The 19,066-nt window shown below is 39.4% G+C and overlaps 1 protein-coding gene across 1 annotated transcript; it reads right to left on the minus strand.

The window, feature by feature from the left end:
* Positions 1–13,722: 13,722 nt before the first annotated feature.
* Positions 13,723–14,760, minus strand: LOC114111775 (transmembrane protein 243). Its single transcript, XM_027963668.3, has one exon. It carries the CDS (start codon positions 14,559–14,561, stop codon positions 14,205–14,207), a length of 357 nt encoding a protein of 118 aa, XP_027819469.1. The 5' UTR covers positions 14,562–14,760; the 3' UTR covers positions 13,723–14,204.
* Positions 14,761–19,066: the final 4,306 nt, after the last annotated feature.

The following is a 19,066-nucleotide window of genomic DNA, read 5'->3' on the forward strand; positions in this document are numbered from 1 at the left end:
AGGAGCCTGGTGGGCTTCTGTCTATGGGGTCGCACAGAGTCGGACACGATTGACGCGACTTAGCAGCAGCAGCAGCAGCAGCAGTATATAACGTGTTGTCTGACTTAGTTTGTTGAATGCCTATAGTCTGGTGTTAATCTACTGGTTGTAGATCATGGTGCATCTGGTCTTTATCCAAAGATTGACTGTGAAGTTAGGCTTTAGAAACAAACTTAGAGTGTCCTCTTATTAATCTAATTAAATTTTATAACAAAGAATTATCTCAGAAGTGAATCTTAGTAAACAAAAACAAAACCAGAATTTAATATCTAGTAAAACATTAAAAAAAATTACCCCCATTTTTATTAAACAAACCTGACTAACTTGTTTTTTTTTTTTAAACCAAACCAATAAATATTTATTACTTACTTATGCAAGGCAGTTGTCCTCATAAGTATCCTTTGTAAACGTTCTCAATTTAGCATGTATTCAATATTCTGAATTTTTAGCAAGGGAAGAGTCAGAATGTTTTCCTTCTTCTTTAAAATATTGAAGCATGCAGAGGTAGTTACAAAAAATACTAAATATATGTTGCTTGTTATTAGTAGTGTTTTCTTTTTTAAATATAAATTTATTTATTTTAATTGGAGGTTAATTACTTTACAATATTGTATTGGTTTTGCCATACATCAACATGAATCTGCCACAGGTATACACGTGTTCCCCATCCTGAACCCCACTCCCTCCTCCCTCCCCGTATCATCCCTCTGGCTCGTCTCAGTGCACCAGCTCCAAGCATCCAGTATCATGCATCGAACCTGGACTGGCGATTCGTTTCATATATGATATTATACATGTTTCAATGCCCTTCTCCCAAATCATCCCACCCTCTCTCTCTCCCACAGAGTCCAAAAGACTGTTCTATACATCTGTGTCTCTTTTGCTGTCTCACATACGGGGTTATCGTTACCATCTTTTAAAATTCCATATATATGCATTAGTATACTGTATTGGTGTTTTTCTTTCTGGCTTACTTCACTCTGTATAATAGGCTCCAGTTTCATCCACCTCATTAGAACTGATTCAAATGTATTCTTTCTAATGGCTGAGTAAATTTGGCCTATTGACTTTAGATGTCATAGACCTGTCATCAGTTTTTGTTGAGGTGGAATTTTTTTCCCTAGAGGTCCCCACTATACTTTGAGATTTCTGTATATGTCAGGAGACAGCCTTTTTGCTTACCTGATAAGGCTATTCAGAGCTCAAGTGTCACGAATTTCTGGAGGGATAAGGCAGAGAGAAAAAATGTTTTAATTTTACCCACAGACGTTGATTATCAAATTGCTTTAAACCATAAATATCTTGAGGAGAAGAACATTTTCATATCTGAAAACAAAGATCAGAAGCCAGGAATATGTTGGACAAAAAAAAAAAATCATCAAAATGTTAATTGTATTTAGCAGTTTATTTAATCTCATGCAAATAATTTCTGTTCTGTTGTCCTCATCTGATGATTCAGGATGATAGTGCAAGTTATAGGTTTTAAGAAGTGTGTGAAGTTTTATATTATGATTCATCCGGTGAAGATCAAGTGGCTGCATTGATCACGGGAGATTGTAGAAAGTATATCCAAGTGGAAGACATATTTTTAACCTTTTTTTTTTTTCCCTCTATTGTGACAGCATCAACTCTGCAGCCAGGAAAGACTTTATCTCATCAAATAAAAGTGAGGTTTGTCAGGGAACTGGAAGAGCCAAGCAGCTGTCTTGGATTTCCCATAGCCCTGATTGTTTGATTTACAGCCATTTTTTATCTATTTTAAATTCATTGATTTAGGAGTAGATTAGGGGTTAGTTTTTGCAGAAGCAGAATGAGCTTTGTCTATGTGTGTCATAGACTACATAGATCATTGTTAAATAATACTTATTCACTTTGCAAAGTTAAAAGATTTTAAAAACAAATATAACTCACTTAAAGGCAAAGACATTTACACAGTCGATTATTGAAAGCCACAGTCCAAGAAAACTTTATTCTTTTAACAGAGAGAGAAACCAAATGCCAGCTTGATACCAGCTTATATTCACTGTGAAACAATAGTTATTCACTTAGTCAAAGTAACAGTAAAATATTTCAAATGCAGTTTAATGTCTTAAGAAACATGTACCATGCACAAAACTCTCTTCTCAGATTCGACTTCCCACAAAGCTTTTTTTTTCCACTTTCTATATTCATCATTTTATTTGCCCATTCAGAGAACAGCCACCTGTAAGTTCAGTCTTACTTCCTTTTCCCTTAATAAAATATAATTCTATTCCTTATACTTTTTTTTTTACTAAAAACGTGGATCCTCCTTTCCTTCAGCAGACATGAACTGTATTTTATATCATCATTCTATAGATTTCAAAACATAAATCATCCAAAACTCTTTTTTCATTTGCACTTTTATTCCTTAAAAGTTCATATCAATTTAATAGTGAATATTTCCCAGTTCACTTTAGCCTGAAATTCATTAAGTTTAATTTTACTTGAATTTAGAATTGTTTTATTTGTAAGCACTTACTTAGAACATGGAACAACGGACTGGTTCAAAATTGGGAAAGAAGTATGTCAAAGCTGTATATTGTCACAGGGGAAGTTGTATAAAATTTACCTATCAGACCTCAAATAGTCCATTAGGTAGTTTAAAATATCAAGTAGTAGTATACACAGGCTTCCCTGAGTTGGATGTTGACCAAGTAGAATGAATGAAACACATACTTTTTGCAGTTGGGTGAATGTTTCCCACAAATATTGATTTATAAATGCTAATATTTTCTCAATAAACCAGCAGCTTAAGGATGTACAGTGGTGAGAAATGAGAATTTTAGAATCTTTGGGAAGAGTGGGTTATTATTTGGTTCAAACCAGAGCTTTCTCTTTTTCAGTTCAGTTCAGTTCAGTCGTTCAGTCCTTTCTGACTCTTTATGAGCCCATGAATTGCAGCACGCCAGGCTTCCCTGTCCACCACCATCTCCGGAGTTCACTCAAACTCACGTCCATCGAGTCGGTGATGCCATCCAGCCATCTCATCCTCTCTTGTCCCCTTCTCCACCTACCCCCAATCCCTCCCAGCTTGAGAGTCTTTTCCAATGAGTCAACTCTTCACATGAGGTGGCCAAAGTATTGGAGTTTCGGCTCTAGCATCTTTCCTTCCAAAGAATACTCAGGGATGATCTCTTTTAGAATGGACTGGTTGGATCTCCTTGCAGTCCAAGGGACTCTCAAGAGTCTTCTCCAACACCACAGTTTGAAAGCATCAATTCTTCGGTGCTTAGCTTTCTTCAAAGTCCAACTCTCACATCCATACAGAACCACTGGAAAAACCATAGCCTTGATTAGATGGACCTTTGTTGGCAATGTAATGTCTCTGCTTTTCAATATGCTATCTAGGTTGATCATAACTTTCCTTCCAAGGAATAAGCGTCTTTTAATTTCATGGCTGCAGTCACCATCTGCAGTGATTTTGGAGCCCTCAAAAATAAAGTCTGACACTGTTTCCAAGGTCTTCCAATCTATTTCCCATGAAGTGATGGGACCAGATGCCATGATCTTTGTTTTCTGAATGTTGAGCTTTAAGCTAACTTTTTCACTCTCTTCTTTCCCTTTCATCAAGAGGCTTTTTAGTTTCTCTTCAATTTCTGGCATGAGAGTGGTGTCATCTGCATATGTGAGGTTATTGATATTTCTCCTGGCAATCTTGATTCCAGCTTGTGCTTCTTCCAGCCCGTCGTTTCTCATGATGTACTCTGCATACAAGTTCAATAAGCAGGGTGACAATATACAGCCTTGACGTACTCCTTTTCCTCTTTGGAACCAGTCTGTTGTTCCATATCCAGTTCTAACTGTTGCTTCCTGACCTGCATATAGGTTTCTCAAGAGGCAGGTCAGGTGGTCTGTATTCCCATCTCTTTCAGAATTTTCCACAGTTTATGGATAGTCAATAAAGCAGAAATAGATGTGTTTCTGGAACTCTCTTGCTTTTTCGATGATCCAGCAGATGTTGGCAATTTGATCTCTGGTTCCTCTGCCTTTTCCAAAACCAGCTTGAACATCTGAAAGTTCACGTTTCACGTATTGCTGAAGCCTGGCTTGGAGAATTTTGAGTCTTGCTTTACTAGCATTTGAGATGAGTGCAATTGTGCGGTAGTTTGAGCATTCTTTGGCATTGCCTTTCTTTGTGGTTGGAATGAAAACTGACCTTTTCCAGTCCTGTGGCCACTGCTGAGTTTTCCAAATTTGCTGGCATATTGAGTATAGCATTTTCACAGCATCATCTTTCAGGATTTGAAATAGCTCCACTGGAATTCCGTCACCTCCACTAGCTTTGTTCGTAGTGATGATTTCTAAGGCCCACTTGACTTCACATTCCAGGATGTCTGGCTCTAGGTGAGTGATCATACCATCGTGATTATCTTGCTTGTGAAGATTTTTTGTACAGTTCTTCTGTGTATTCTTGCCACCTCTTCTTAATATCTTCTGCTTCTGTTCGGTCCATACAATTTCTGTCCTTTATCGAGCCCATCTTTGCATTTAAATATTCCCTTGGTATCTCTAATTTTCTTGAAGAGATCTCCAGTCTTTCCCATTCTGTTCTTTTTCTCTATTTCTTTGCATTGACTGCTGAGGAAGGCTTTTGCCTCTCTCCTTGCTATTCTTTGGAACTCTGCATTCAGATGCTGATACCTTTCCTTTTCTCTTTTGCTTTTTGCTTCTCTTCTTTTCACAGCTATTTGTAAGGCCTCCCAGACAACCATTTTGCTTTTTTGCATTTCTTTTCCATGGGGATGTTCTTGATCCCTGTCTCCTGTACAATGTCACGAACCTCATTCCATACTTCATCAGGCACTCTATCTATCAGATCTAGCCCCTTAAATCTATTTTTCACTTCCACTGTATAATCATAAGGGATTTGATTTAGGTCATACCTGAATGGTCTAGCAGTTTTCCCTACTTTCTTCAATTTAAGTCTGAATTTGGAAATAAGGAGCTCATGATCCCAGTCCCAGTCAGCTCCCTGTCTTCTTTTTGCTGACTGACTAGAGCTTCCCCATCTTTGGCTTAAAAGAATATAATCAGTCTGATTTTGGTGTTGACCATCTGGTGATGTCCATGTGTAGAGTCTTCTCTTGTGTTGTTGGAAGAGGGTGTTTGCTAGGACTGGTGCATTCTCTTGGCAAAACTATATTAGTCTTTGTCCTGCTTCATTCTGTGTTCCAAGGCCAAATTTGCCTGTTACTCCAGGTGTTTCTTGACTTCCTACTTTTGCATTCCAGTCCCCTATAATGAAAAGGACATCTTTTTTGGGTGTTAGTTCTAAAAGGTCTTGTAGGTCTTCATAGAACCATTCAACTTCAGCTTCTTCAGCATTACTGGTTGGAGCATAGATTTGGATTACTGTGATATTGAATGATTTGCCTTGGAAACGAACAGAGATCATTCTGTCATTTTGAGATTGCATCCAAGTACTGCATTTCAGACTCTTTTGTTGACTCTCATGGCTACTCCATTTCTTTGAAGGGATTCCTGCCTGCAGTAGTAGATATAATGGTCATCTCAGTTAAGTTCATCCACTCCAGTCCATTTTAATTCGTTGATTTCTAGAATGTTGATATTCACTCTTTCCATCTGTTTTATCGCTTCCAGTTTGCCTGATTCATGGACCTGACATTCCAGGTTCCTATGCAATATTGCTCTTTACAGCATCGGACCTTACTTATATCACCAGTCACATCCACAACTGGGTCTTGTTTTTGCTTTGGCTCCATCCCTTCATTCTTTCTGGTGTTATTTCTCTACTGATCTCCAGTAGCATATTGGGCACCTACTGACCTGGGGAGTTCCTCTTTCAGTATCCTATCATTTTGCCTTTTCATACTGTTCATGGGGTTCTCAAGGCAAGAATACTGAAGTTGTTTGCCATTCCCTTCTCCAGTGGACCACATTCTGTCAGACCTCTCCACCATGACCTGCTCATCCTGGGTGGCCCCACAGGGCATGGCTTAGTTTCATTGAGTTAAACAAGGCTGTGGTCCTAGTGTGATCAGATTGACTAGTTTTCTGTGATTATGGTTTCAGTGTGTCTGCAGTCTGATGCCCTCTTGCAACACCTACCATCTTACTGGGTTTCTCTTACCTTGGACGTGGGTTATCTCTTCACAGCTGCTCCAGCAAAGTGCAGCCACTGCTCCTTATCTTGGACAAGGGGTATCTCCTCACTGCCACCCCTCCTGACCTTGAATGTGGAGTAGCTCCTCTAGGCCCTCCTGCGCCCACGCAGCCACTGCTCCTTGGACATGGGGTAGCTCCTCCTGGCTACTGCCCCTGGCCTCGTATCCTTAGAAGCTCCCTACTTAAAGCAGGATTTGCTTGCTTCAGCATTTAGTAAATAATTTCTCTTTTTATCAAACCAACAATTTTGGGAAGTCTACTCTTGTTTTTCTTTTTCTGAGACAAATTGTTGGGCTTCTCTAACCTGTTTATTTTTTAGCTATAAACTTGAGGAAATGTCCCTTTGGACCATGACAAAGGTTTGGCTGCAGCTGGTCCCTTTTAAGAGTAGCATTCCTTGCAGAAATATAAGCAAACTGCTTTTCTCTTAGTTTCCAGAAAATCACATTTAGAAAGCTCTAGAATGGAATGTTAATAATAGCTAAACAGTAGGTAAAAGTATTGTATGTAATAATTCCTAAACATAAGGGCCATTAACATTAATTTTAAGAAACAAAACAAAAATTAACAAAAATTTAAAATTCTAAAATCTTGGGATACTCTAAAAGCATATCTACTATTAGTATAAATATTGATAGTTTTGTCCTTGACTAAAGAATAAGCTCATATGATAGCTTATAATTTTGCCTGATGGACTGAAGTAGACAGAGGTAAAGATGCTGCCTCAACAACATGAAAAGGAGTTGCAGTGGCATACCCCACACAGTGTTTGCCACTGTCACCTTTTAAATAAGAATAATCAGTGACCCATGAGAAGTTAGCATTATGCAAGTGAATTTTCTGCCTTTCATTCTGAGAAGTTTGGAGGTAGTCCATCAATGTTAAGCAGTCATGAGGGACTTTACTGGTGATGGAAGGAAGAAGAATAGCAAGGTTAAGGTTACCACAACTTCAAAGAGTTATGTGAGAAGCAGTTAACAAAAGGACTTCATAGGATTTGAGGCAGCTAACTGAAAACTGTTAAGTGTGATGAGAATTCAGGAGAGCTTCTACTGCATGAGGTACAAACTGGTTAAAGGAAATCCCAAGACAACTTTTACAGTAGTATTAACCCAAGGGACACTGGCTGTATCCTTCCAAGGTAAAAGGTAGGGAAATTCCCGTACAAGAGGGTCCACTTGTTGGCTACAGTACCCTATGAGAAAATGACGATTACTGTGATTTTGGGTGAACATCCCAAGGGCATTCTCTTCTTAAGGCCAAAATGTTCCTTTGGTATTAATTTTTTTCCCTTTTTTTAAATTTTACTTTATTTTACTTTACAGTATTGTATTGGTTTTGCCATACATCAACAGGAATAAAAAATTAAACACGCATTTTCATTTTCACCAAGAACTTAACTGAAAAATATATTCATTACTTTGTTCCAGTACCTTCTACCATTTTTCCAGCAACTTCCTAATTCCATATTCCCAAAACTTTTTATCTTTCTGAACAAAGAGCTGTTCCAGGTGTCTTTTAGAGTCTTCTAGGGAATTGATTTTTTTTGGTTAAGATAATTTTGTAAAGGCTGAAATAAATGGAAATCCAAAGGTGAATACTGTGAATGAATCAGTACTTCAAGCTGTAACAGTTTTCGAGTGAAAAAAAGTGAAAGTGCTAACTACTCAGTTGTGTCTAACTGTGATCCCATGGACTGTAGCCCACCAGTCTAGCTCTCTGTCCATGGAATTGTCCAGGCAAGAATACTGGAGTGGGTAGCCATTCCCTTCTCCAGAGGATCTTCCCAATACAGGGATCGAACCTGGGTCTCCTACATTTCAGGCAAATTCTTTACCATTTGATCCACCAGGGAAACCCATAACAGTTTTTGCTCTGCATCAAAGAAACATGTGGTCTTGGGTTATCCTGATGGGCAATTATGTGTTTTCTGTGAACTAATTTCAGACACTTTCTGTAGAGTGCTGCTTTCAGTTGGTCTAATTGGGAGCAGTGCTTGTTGGAATTAATTGTTTGGATTTCCTGAAATGTTGTTAGTCACTCAGTCATGTCCGACTCTTTGCAACCCCATGGAATGTAGCTCTCCCGCCTCCTCTGTCCATAGAATTTTCCAGGCAAGAATACTGGAGTGGATTGCCAATCCCTTCTCCAGGGAATCATTTTGACCCAGGAATGGGACCCTGGTATCCTGCATTGCAGCCAGACTCTTTACCATCTTAGCTACCAGGGAAGCCAGGAGCTCATAATAGAGAATTCCCTTCCAATGTTACCATATACACAACACCACCTTCTGTGGATGAAGACCAGCCTTTGGTGTGGCTGGTGGTTGTTCATTTAGCTTGCTCCATGATCTCTTCCATTCCACATTATTGTACAGTATCCACTTTTCACAACACATCAAACTTTGTTTTAAAAATGAAACATTTTCATTACATTTAAGTAGGGAATCAACATGTGGAAATATAATCAAGAAGGTTTTTTTTTTTTTATGTAACTTATGTGGAACCCAAACATCAAAGTGATTAAAAAGCTAGTGCAAATGATTTTCAATGCCTGATTTGGATACTTTGAGTATGTTGGCTAATTCCCACTTGGTACAATAATATTGATTGTTCTCAATTAATGTCTTGATTTGATATCTATAGGCTTCAACTGGTCTACCTGGCCGTAGAGTATAATCCAGTAAACCATCTCCAGCATGGAATTTGGCAAATCATTTTAGACATATTAGATCAACCACAGCATCTTCTCCATACACTGAACACATCTTTATTCCTGTTTCAACTTTGTTTTTACCTCTTTTGAAATAATAAACCAAAATATGTCAAAATGTTGCCTTTTTCTTCCATTTTCAATATTAAAGTGAAAGTTGCGAAGTTGCTCAGTCATGTCTGACTCTTTGTGACCCCGTGGACTGTAGCCTACCAGGCTCCTCCGTCCATGGGATTCTTCAGGCAAGATTACTGGAGTAGGTTGCCATTTCCTTCTCCAGGGGATCTTCCCGACCCAGGGATTGAACCCAGGTCTCCCGCATCACGGGCAGACGCTTTAACCTCTGAGCCACCAGGGAAGCCCAAAATGACTACACAAAAATTCACCAGTTTTGATAAGTTTTTTTTTTTTAATGCACGGTGATGTGACAGCTGTCACAATACTATCTAACAAAATTGTTTTGAATTAAATTAAAGAAAACTAAGTGCTACTAGAACCATCTTATGCAGAAAAACCAACTGAACTTTTGACCAACCCAATATAAGCAAAAAGGGAATTTGATAATTGGGATGCTCAAAGGCACATGAGTTTGTCAAACTTCTTTAAGACCTTGAAGACTGTTATATAATACTTTCCATAAAATTGGGTTCAGGTTATTGTTTAATGAAACATAGAAGTTTGGCCATAAGAATGAAATTTGGAATTCAATTTTGGGAATGATCAACTAGCCCAAGAAAACCTTTATTTGGCACTCAGTTTCTTGTTTTGGAAAACTTAGAACACCATGAGATCTATCTGGATCTAGGTTTAGGCCTTGTGCTGATATCAGATGCCCTAAATATTGAACCTGGATTTGAGAAAACTGCAACTTTCATTGGTAACCTTATGATCCTTTAAGGCTAAAAGCTTTGGCAAGTTAATATTTTCTTCCAGTGAGGAGGTTTGAGAAGGATGGCAAAAACACAAATCATTCACATATTATGACAAACTAGAACCTCTAGCGAACTTTCATCCAGATCAGCCTTCAAGATTTGCAAAGTACTGGCTACCTTCATCATCTAGAATACTAAAGCATGCACTGTATGAATCAATTATGGTAAAGAATTTTCTTCCAGTGGAAATTGATGTCAGTAATGTATGAAGGTTATAAACAATAAGGTGTTGAGTAATAACAATATTGCATATGTTCTGGAGATCTGGGACAAATCTCCACACTCTGCATTTAATTTTTCTCACTAGTAAGAGAATTTTCTATTATGAGTTTTATGTTTTGAAAAGCTTCTTATAGAGTATTGATTGATTAGTTCTAGGAAGATATTTTGAGTGATCTATTTAAATCTTGATGGGAGGTATGCTGTACAATTTGTTAATATCAGTTGGAGATTTTGTCCATAGGAGGAGGAGGGTAGGTAAAACAAGATGGACAAATGATCAGTAGTTCCAGAATCAGCTCTAAGTGCCATCAGGCACAGAAGACATAAAAAATGTCAAGTGAAATCGCTCAGTCATGTCGGACTCTTTGCCACCCCCCCAAAATGTCAAAGGGCCACTTAATTCACCTGGCTAGTTCCTTTAATGACTACTGTCAAATTCTAGAATGATTGCCCCCTCTTGGGAAAATGAAATTCCTTAATGATACTGCCCTAAGAAGTTTTATCCTAATAAATGGGTAGGGGCAATGAAATTAAGGATACAGGATGTGTACTTCTCAAAGGGCATAAACAAAAGGGAATAGGTTCACAGATAAAAGCCTCTTGAGATTAATTAGATATTCCCACTATTTGGACCATTTTAATATTTTTAGTACTGAGGTTGAGCAACAGGATGTGACTGTGGTGTCATTTAGGACTGGAAGAGATTTATGCACAATCTGGAAAAAAAAAATGTTTCTCCAAGCCAATTAATAGGAAGGTTTGAGATGAGCCTTTGTAGTTCCTTGGAGCTTTGTCATTGAGGATTTGGAGAATGATGGAAAGGCTGGTTAGAGATGTGAAGGTGTTCAAGGCACTCAAATTTCTAATAACAGCTTTTCTAATGTTCTGGATCTTTGCAATTATAGTAGAAACTATAGGATTTTTGTTTAATTTAGGAACTTTTATTGACTGAAGTTGAAGATTAAGAATTTTTGTGTTCTTGCTTTTACATAACTCAAAAGTGAGTGCGAAAGAGCTGGCTTGCCAGTTTAAGTGAATCTGAAGTTAATCCATTCTGAAGTGCATTCCATTCTGGTCCTTTTAACTTGAGGAAAAGGTCCCAGTTTAGCCATTAATAAACATAAAGTTAAAAAACACCTGAGTGGAATCAACATCAGAAAGACAAGAATTTTCTTTAAAAAAAATCTGAAGTTGATTGTATTAGTTATGAATAGGTTCATCAGATTTCTGTGTGCAAGCCTGAATTTTTCTTCAATCAATAAGCTTTGGAAAAGCATGAGAAATGCTTGATAATGTTGCCTAACAATTGCCTCAACATGATCATGTAATGCATTAATGAACTGGTATTTCAGCTGTAATTGTAGAACCCATTCAGAATTTCCCCCATTAGCAATTTAAATCCAATCTTGGGCCTGGCCTTCACCAACATACATGTGAACTGGCTGATATAAATCAGAGAAACCAGGTCAATAAGTTTGAATGACCATATTAAACAGCGAATCTACTAGGATCTCCACTAACTTTGGGAAAATCTTTGACTTCAGCTTTAGTCCAGAGAATATAAGAAATTAAGGGTTTATCTTCTGGATCCTCAGATGGCTTAACATTAAAGGGACAATTCTGGCAAGTTCATAACTTTCAAAGAAAGGAGAAATCTAAATGGAGAATTTATGTGAGGAATTAAGGGCATAGTGAAGACATAGGTAGGATAGAAGGGAAGGAGGAAGATGGCATCAGAGAAGGAGTCTGGCCACAGGGAGCAGAGGGGAAAGAGACAATGGTGCCAGAGGCAGAATCTGAGACAAAGAAGCCAAGGAAGAAGAGCCTGAGGTTTTAGGAGCCATTTTATCTTTAAATTTTAGTTTGCCTCAGTTCATATCAAAATCTTGATTTGCCGAGAGACAATTTTAGGTTCCTGATGACATTGGGAAGCCTCAGCATACCAATTAAAACAAGCATTCCATTTAGTTTCGGAAATTTTTGAGGTATCGAATCCAGTTCAGTTTGATAGTAACTGGGGAATCAAAACTCTCTATAAAGGCCACTGATATTCTAAATTGCTTTTGGTCTGGTCTGTCCATTTATTTAGAGATATATATGAAGAAGGATCACAGGTTTTAAACATAAAATTGGCCAGAGTCTCTATAGAAGTGTTGTGTCCTCAAAATATTTACATATCTGGAATCCTGTTTTTCAGAGGTTTTTCTCTAGAGTAAAGGAATAATTTTCAAACAGTTTAAGCAAGTTACATCTCAAACAGCTGAATTCCAACATCTTGTAAGCATAAATATTAGCAAATTTTAAGAAAACAGCTTGGACCCAGAGAAGCCAGACTGAAACTGAGCAGGATCCTACGGAGCCTTTCTGAGGACACACTCCCCCTAGTGTCCACTGCCTTTTTTTGTAAAAACAAAAGCAAAAACACCTTTTGTCTCCTTAGTCTGTCATGGGTTCCAAGGAAAGAATTTAATTAGAAATGAGAAAATGCAGAAACAAAGGGAAACAGTCAAGAAGACAAAATAATAGTAGTTTAGTCATGAAGTCAAGAACTTTTAGTTCTTCCTCAAGGGCTATGGATAATATGCTGGGCTATATCCTTGAATTATTTTGCAGATATTAAAACCTCACCAGGTGGAAGAAATTAATTTCATCTGACACAAGCACATAGAACCTAGACATATTGGAACCAGAAGGTTGATGATGTTGACTCTTGACATACCTTACCACCAACCAACGAGGAGAATATCCACAAGCTAACCAAGCACCCAGATACACTCTCCCTTATCTTGCGTTTAACAATCTTTCTCTAAAAGCCATTGAGGGGTTCAGGTCTCTTGATCATGACCTGCCCATTCTTGGTTTGTCCCACACTGGGTGCCCTGCAATAGCTAAATACTTTCCCTTTACCACAATCCAGTATTGGTAGATTGGCTTTCCCAGGCATCACAAATGTGGGCTCAAATTTAGTTCAGTCACAAGACCAAAGACTTTTTAAGCCATTTTCTTCATACTCGAGAGTATTCTAGTCCAAAGCAATATGCTAAAAGTTTAAAACTGGCACAGTTTCAGCACAGTTTCTTATTCCTGAAGGAACAGAAATCAGACCACAGTGCCAAATATTTGTATAGAAAACAAGGTCTTAACCAGAGAGAGAAAAAATGTTAAAATATGTCCCAAATAAAACCTGGAGAGTTTCAAACACAAAGCGGGCACGAATTTGAATTCAGAATTAAAGATACACCTTCAAACTCCAGGTTCAACAAGAAAAGCAGTGAGTGACAATGGCCTTGATTTGTGAGTGGCCTTGATTTGCATCTACTTGTTTGGGGAGTCTTCTCTGGTCTTCATATAGGCTACCAAAATACTTGCTTAAAACAACAGACTGCCAGATATTTCTCTAGGAAATATGAGTTTACTCAAGATCAGCAGAGAATTGCAATTTGGAATATGTAACCATGTGTGAGCCACGTGTAAGTCCCTACATGTCAAGGAAAGGAGGATACTTTTATATAGAGAAAAAAATAATTTAGGAGGGTTGTGGCAAAAAGGGATCTATAGCTTTTTATTGGTTGAGTCCTTGCAAGGAAAGAAGAGGAGGTTTTCTTCTCCCTATAGGACTCTGCTGTCATCTCAGGGAAGGAGAGCTTCACCTACTGGCCTCTCTTCTCTCTTTTTTTTTTTTTTGTATAAATTATTTTATTTATTATTGTAATTAGATCTACACAATCAAAGTTGTCTTTTCACCGTCTGTGTTTTGTTAACGTGAAATTGTAGTTAAAAGCAAAAGTTGGTTGCCTAGGGAACAATAATTGTATATTCAGTTTAACAGAAATAAAAGATTATTTGTCTTAAAATGCAAGATTGTTTGTTACATAGCCTTGCACCACGCAATTACTTTATATAAAAAATTTCAAAAGTGAAAATGACTTGTGCTTTAAGGGGTAATGTTTAAGTGCAACATCGGCTCCTTAAAGAAAAAGCAAAGTGATTTAGGATATGTCTCCCCTGCAAGAGGGAATTTAGATTTACAATTAACATGAAAATCATGTATCAGACTTTTGCAGGAGACTCTTCGGCATTCCTTATCCAGCTCTTAATTCGAGTCCAAATGTATTGCTTTGAAGAGACCTGGTGAGTGTATCTCTTGGAGCCTCACTTTCCCACATCATGGAAGTATAGATTCGCACATATACATAACATGATGATAGAAAATAAGATATAGTAAATAAGGTTTCTAAATTTCGGTTCTAAATCTCCTTGTCGATACCAGTAGATAAGTATGCAGGCAGTGATACTACTCAAAGAGATGCAGACAGCAAAAAATATATTCAACGGTTTTGGAGGTAGTTGAGGGAAAACAAAAGCACTGATCAGCGTTACTAGGATCAATAAAGATGTTAAGCTGCCAACAACTAAATTGATGATTCGATCCTTGGCAGACGTCTCTCCGAACAGAGGTCTGTTGTCCAGGCCACTTGTGCCGTAGGTCCTGGTGGAAAAATCCTCCATTTTAGGGTTTCTTCACTGTCCCCGAGCCAGCATTGCCTCCTGGAGTCCCGGGTCTACGAGTCGCGGCGCCGCCGGTCACAGAGCGCTCATCGCCGATGCCCGGGGAGGCCGGAGTCCCGGCGGCGGGGGTGCGCGCTCAGACTCGCGGGACGAGGCCGCTCTGCCCGAGCCTCGCTCCCTTCCTCATCGTGAGCAGCTCGGCGTCTCCAGACGCGCGCACGCTCGGGAGTCCTGGCTCCACTGGAGAGACCGTGTCCGGGTCCACGCCGGTGCGGGGGTGCGGTGCCGGGCGTCGGGGGAGAGAGAGAGAGACCTTCCGCGCGGGCTGCGGAGTGTGCTGCGCGGCGGGTCCCTCTCTTCTCAATTTAAGTAAAGGTTTTGTTTATTTTTTTCTTTTTCTTAATTAATTTATTTTTTACTTTAAAATATTGTATTGGTTTTGCCATACATTGTGTTTATTAATTTTTATAGGGGATTCTGAGAGATAAGAGACACTTGGACTTTACATCACCTCCCTTCTCAATCTGATAGAAATAGTTCTAGGAAATATATACAAAAGTATCCTTGCCTGGAGGATCCCATGGACAGAGGAGCCTGGCAGGCTACAATCCATGGGGTAACAAGAGTCGGATATGACTTAGCAACTAAACCACCACTGCCAAGAGGAAGAAGTGGCTTCCCAGGTGGCTCAGTGGATAAAGACCTGCCTGCAATGCAAGAGACACTGGAGATATGGGTTCTGTTCCTGGGTCAGGAAGATCCCCTGGAGGAAGGCACAGAAACCCACTCCAGTATTTTTGCCTGGAGAATCCCATGGACAGAGGAGCCTGGAGAGCTGAAATCCATAGGTTGCAAAGAGTTGGGCATGACTGAAGTGACTGAGCAAAGCACAGCACAGGAAGAAGATGATGGAGGACTAGTTATACATTTCTCTCCATGGATACATCAGGAATACACCTTCAGACACAGAAGATCTTGTACAACACCAGCTGAGAGTGCGCAGGAGTACCTGACCACCAAAAGAATATATAGAATGAGACAAGGCTCTGTAGGATAAAGGAGGAAGGGGAAAAAAGAGGAGAGTGAGCAGGACTGGCCCTGCACCTGGCAGGTGGGGGAACTGAAACAGGGGCCAGATCCCTACACCAGGGCAATTATTTGGGATAGAGAAGAAACATTTGAGGCTGTTGGAGGGAGAAGCAGCTGATCTGTGACAGTCTGAATGGAATGAGAATCACATAGACAATACTTGCTGCAGCCCTACGTACCTCAGATGGGGACACAAGTCCCCTAGAAAGTACAGCGACTGGGAGCTGAAATGTAGGGACTGGAGACCAATCCCAGAGTGAGGTTGGCTGTTGACTGCGGGTAGATGGCCTGAGGGGGTGTGATGAAGGAGATCAAGGTAGGAAATGCCTGTGGAGGAAAAACAGGCAGGCATGGAGGCAAGGAGATACTGCTGCCTTACATGCAGGGGTAGAGTCATCAATGTAGTCTCACTCTCTACACATGACAGCACTGGAAGCTGAACAACAAAAACCCCAGAGAAGGTGGCCCTGTAAGTGCCTGATGTGCTGAGCAACAGAGAAGGACCCCAGCCAGGGGGCCCTTTAAGTGCCTGAGTGGGCCTAGCAACAGAGAAGGATCAGCCAACAAGGCCCTCTGATCACCAGCTGCCAGAGGCTAGAAAAAGTCTCTACTAAGGACCATATTTCCTGCAGCTGAGGCGGGTGGTGTCCCTGCACACTAGCTGCCACCAGGGTCCCTGCAATGCAGGCAGCCATACCACCTCCACACTCAATCCTCACTGGGGCAAAACTGCCAGAGGCTAGGAAAAACCATAAGAGCACCATATTTCTTGCTGCTCCAGCTGCTGACCCCCCTGAGTACCTGGTGCTGCCTGGACCCCTGCAATACAAGCAGCTGTGCCACCTCCATCCCCCAGTCCTCACTGGGGCAGAACCAAGTTCTCCAGGGCAGCCTCAGGAGCAAATCCCTGTGGACGACTCACATGCAGAGGTTGAGAAAAAAACCACAGTTGAAACCCAGGGGCAGTGCTGATAAAGAGGAGCACCCCAAACCTTTCCACCAGCTATACAAGCTGCAGACTAAATCCATACAATCAACTAGGCAGATTCTGTGTCTATGGAATACATCAAAGGACAGTGAGAGTTCCCACCAAAGAAAACACACTAGCTCTGGCAGCTTTGGACATTGGAGGCATGAACATGGGACAAAATTAGAGCCTAAGCTGCCCCCACATGTCCAGAGATTAGTCCAGTACTGAGGGCATCCTAGGGAGACACGGTGAACTGTGACTCATAGCAATGAAAAGGACGGTGACAGCTAAGGTCCAAGAAAAATATTTATTATTCTTTTATTTTGACTTGTTCTATAGTTGATTCTGGATTTTTTTTCTTCTTTATTTCTTTTCCACCTGTCTGTTGTAGTTGCTGATTTTATTAGTACTATTAAATCAATTTCAGCTTTTGATATTTTTTTGGTCACACTTTTAATTTCCTTTATATACTTCTACCTCTATGTTGGCCTTTTGCAGTTCTGTGGTTTTATTTTCCTTTGAAAGTTTTTAAAATCTATTATTATATTTTAATATTTATTCTTTTGTTTGCTTTTCTTATTGCTCTTTTCCTGATCTAGTTATTCTTTAATCTATATAAATCTTTTTTTTATCTACTTCTATTTCATTTTGTTTTTCTATTCTTTATTTCTTTTCTTCCTTTTCTATGTTTTTTTCACCTTGAGTTTGTTAGTGTTTTGTTTTGGTTGTTTTATTCCCCAATTGACACCTCCTTTGTTTTTGTTTTTTTGGTTTGTGTTTTAGTTAGTTTTGTTTTTAAATGGTTGATATGATTTTTGGTTTCCTTTGCTCATGGAGTCAATCTTTTGTACTTTCTTTATTTGGACTGTTTTGGTTTTGTTTATATGTGTATATATATATGTGTGCATATTCCATTATCTTTGTTATTGCCTGATTTCATATTTACCATTTGTCTGGGTTTATTTTGTTTCTTGTTTTGCTTTGTTTTTGTTTTTTGGCTTTTTGTGTGCTTGTTTTAATCCCCTTTGATGCCATAATAAACCACTTGAGAAATCTTAGTTTCCTGGCCAGAGATCAGCCCCTGTGTCTTTGGAGTGGGAGCACAGGCTCCAAGGCCCTAGACTGCCAAAGAACTCCTAACCCCAGGGAGTATTAATTCGTGAGAACTCTGACAAAGGCCCTCATCTATATATAAGACACAGCATCACCCAACTGGCTGGCAGCAACAGTGCAGGACGCCTCAACCAAACAACAAACAATGCAAAAACACAAACCCAATCATCAGAACATAGGATTAACACCTCACACAGCTGGCCCATCAGAATGGAAAAAGAAATTCACCTCCTCCCACCTACAAGTCACATCCTACATAAAGCCTCCACAAACCACTGGCCCAAACTTACCTGCTGAAAGCAGAAACCAAAAGGAAGAAGGAATTCAAACTTGAAGCCTTGGAAAAGGAGAAATCAAGCACAATAAGTAAAAAAAAAAAAAATGCAAAGGCAGAGAAATATTGTGTAAATGAAGGAACAACCTAAAATTGTATAAGATCAAATAAACAAAAAGGAAACAAGCAAACTACCTGAAAAGGAATTCAGAGTAATGATAGTAAAGATGACTCAAAACCTCAAAAACAGAACAGAGAAAATGCAAGAATCACTTTTAATGCATTAACACATTTAACAAGGAATTAGAAGAAATAATAAACAGAGATGGGCTTCCCTGGTGGCTCAGATGGTAAAGAATGTGCCTGCAAGACAGGGGACTGAGGTTTGATCCCTGGGTCGGGAAGATCCCCTGGAGAAGGGAATGGCAACCATTTCAGAATTCCTGCCTGGAGAATCCTATGGACAGAAGAGCCTGGTGGATTAGTTTATAGGGATGCAAAGTGTTGGACACGACTGAGCAACTGACACTTTTAAATCTTGGGGACTTCCCAAGTGGTGCAGATGGAAAAAAAAAAAACTACCTTAAATGTGGGAAACCTGGATTGGATACCCAGGTCTGGAAAATCCCCTGGAGAAGGAAACTGCAACCCACTCCACTATTCTTGTCTGGAGAATTCCATGGACAAAGGAGCCTGGCATGCCACAGTGCATGGGATCACAGAGTCAGACATAACAGGATGACTAACACACACTTAGAAGAAATAAAAATAAACAAAAAGAGATGAAAAACACAAATACTGAAATTAAAAAAAAAACTCTATAAAGAATCAATATCAGAGGCTCAAGAGAGGATAAGTGAGTTGGTAGATAGGTGGAAATAACTGGTGAAGAGCAGAATAAATTAAAAAGTATGAAAATAACTGATGATAGTCTCAGAGACCTCTAGGACAATATTAAATGCACCAACATTTGAATTATAGGGGTCCCAGAAGAAGAGGAGAAAAAGAAAGGGTGTGAGAAAATTTTCAAAGAGATTATAGTTGAAAATTTCCTCATCT

Source organism: Ovis aries, chromosome X (genome assembly GCF_016772045.2).
Source record: "Ovis aries strain OAR_USU_Benz2616 breed Rambouillet chromosome X, ARS-UI_Ramb_v3.0, whole genome shotgun sequence".
NCBI lineage: Eukaryota > Metazoa > Chordata > Mammalia > Artiodactyla > Bovidae > Ovis > Ovis aries.

Excerpts from the sequence above, each read along its gene's own strand:
- LOC114111775 (XM_027963668.3), bottom strand. The coding sequence starts at position 14,561 with ATGGAGGATTTTTCCACCAGGACCTACGGCACAAGTGGCCTGGACAAC.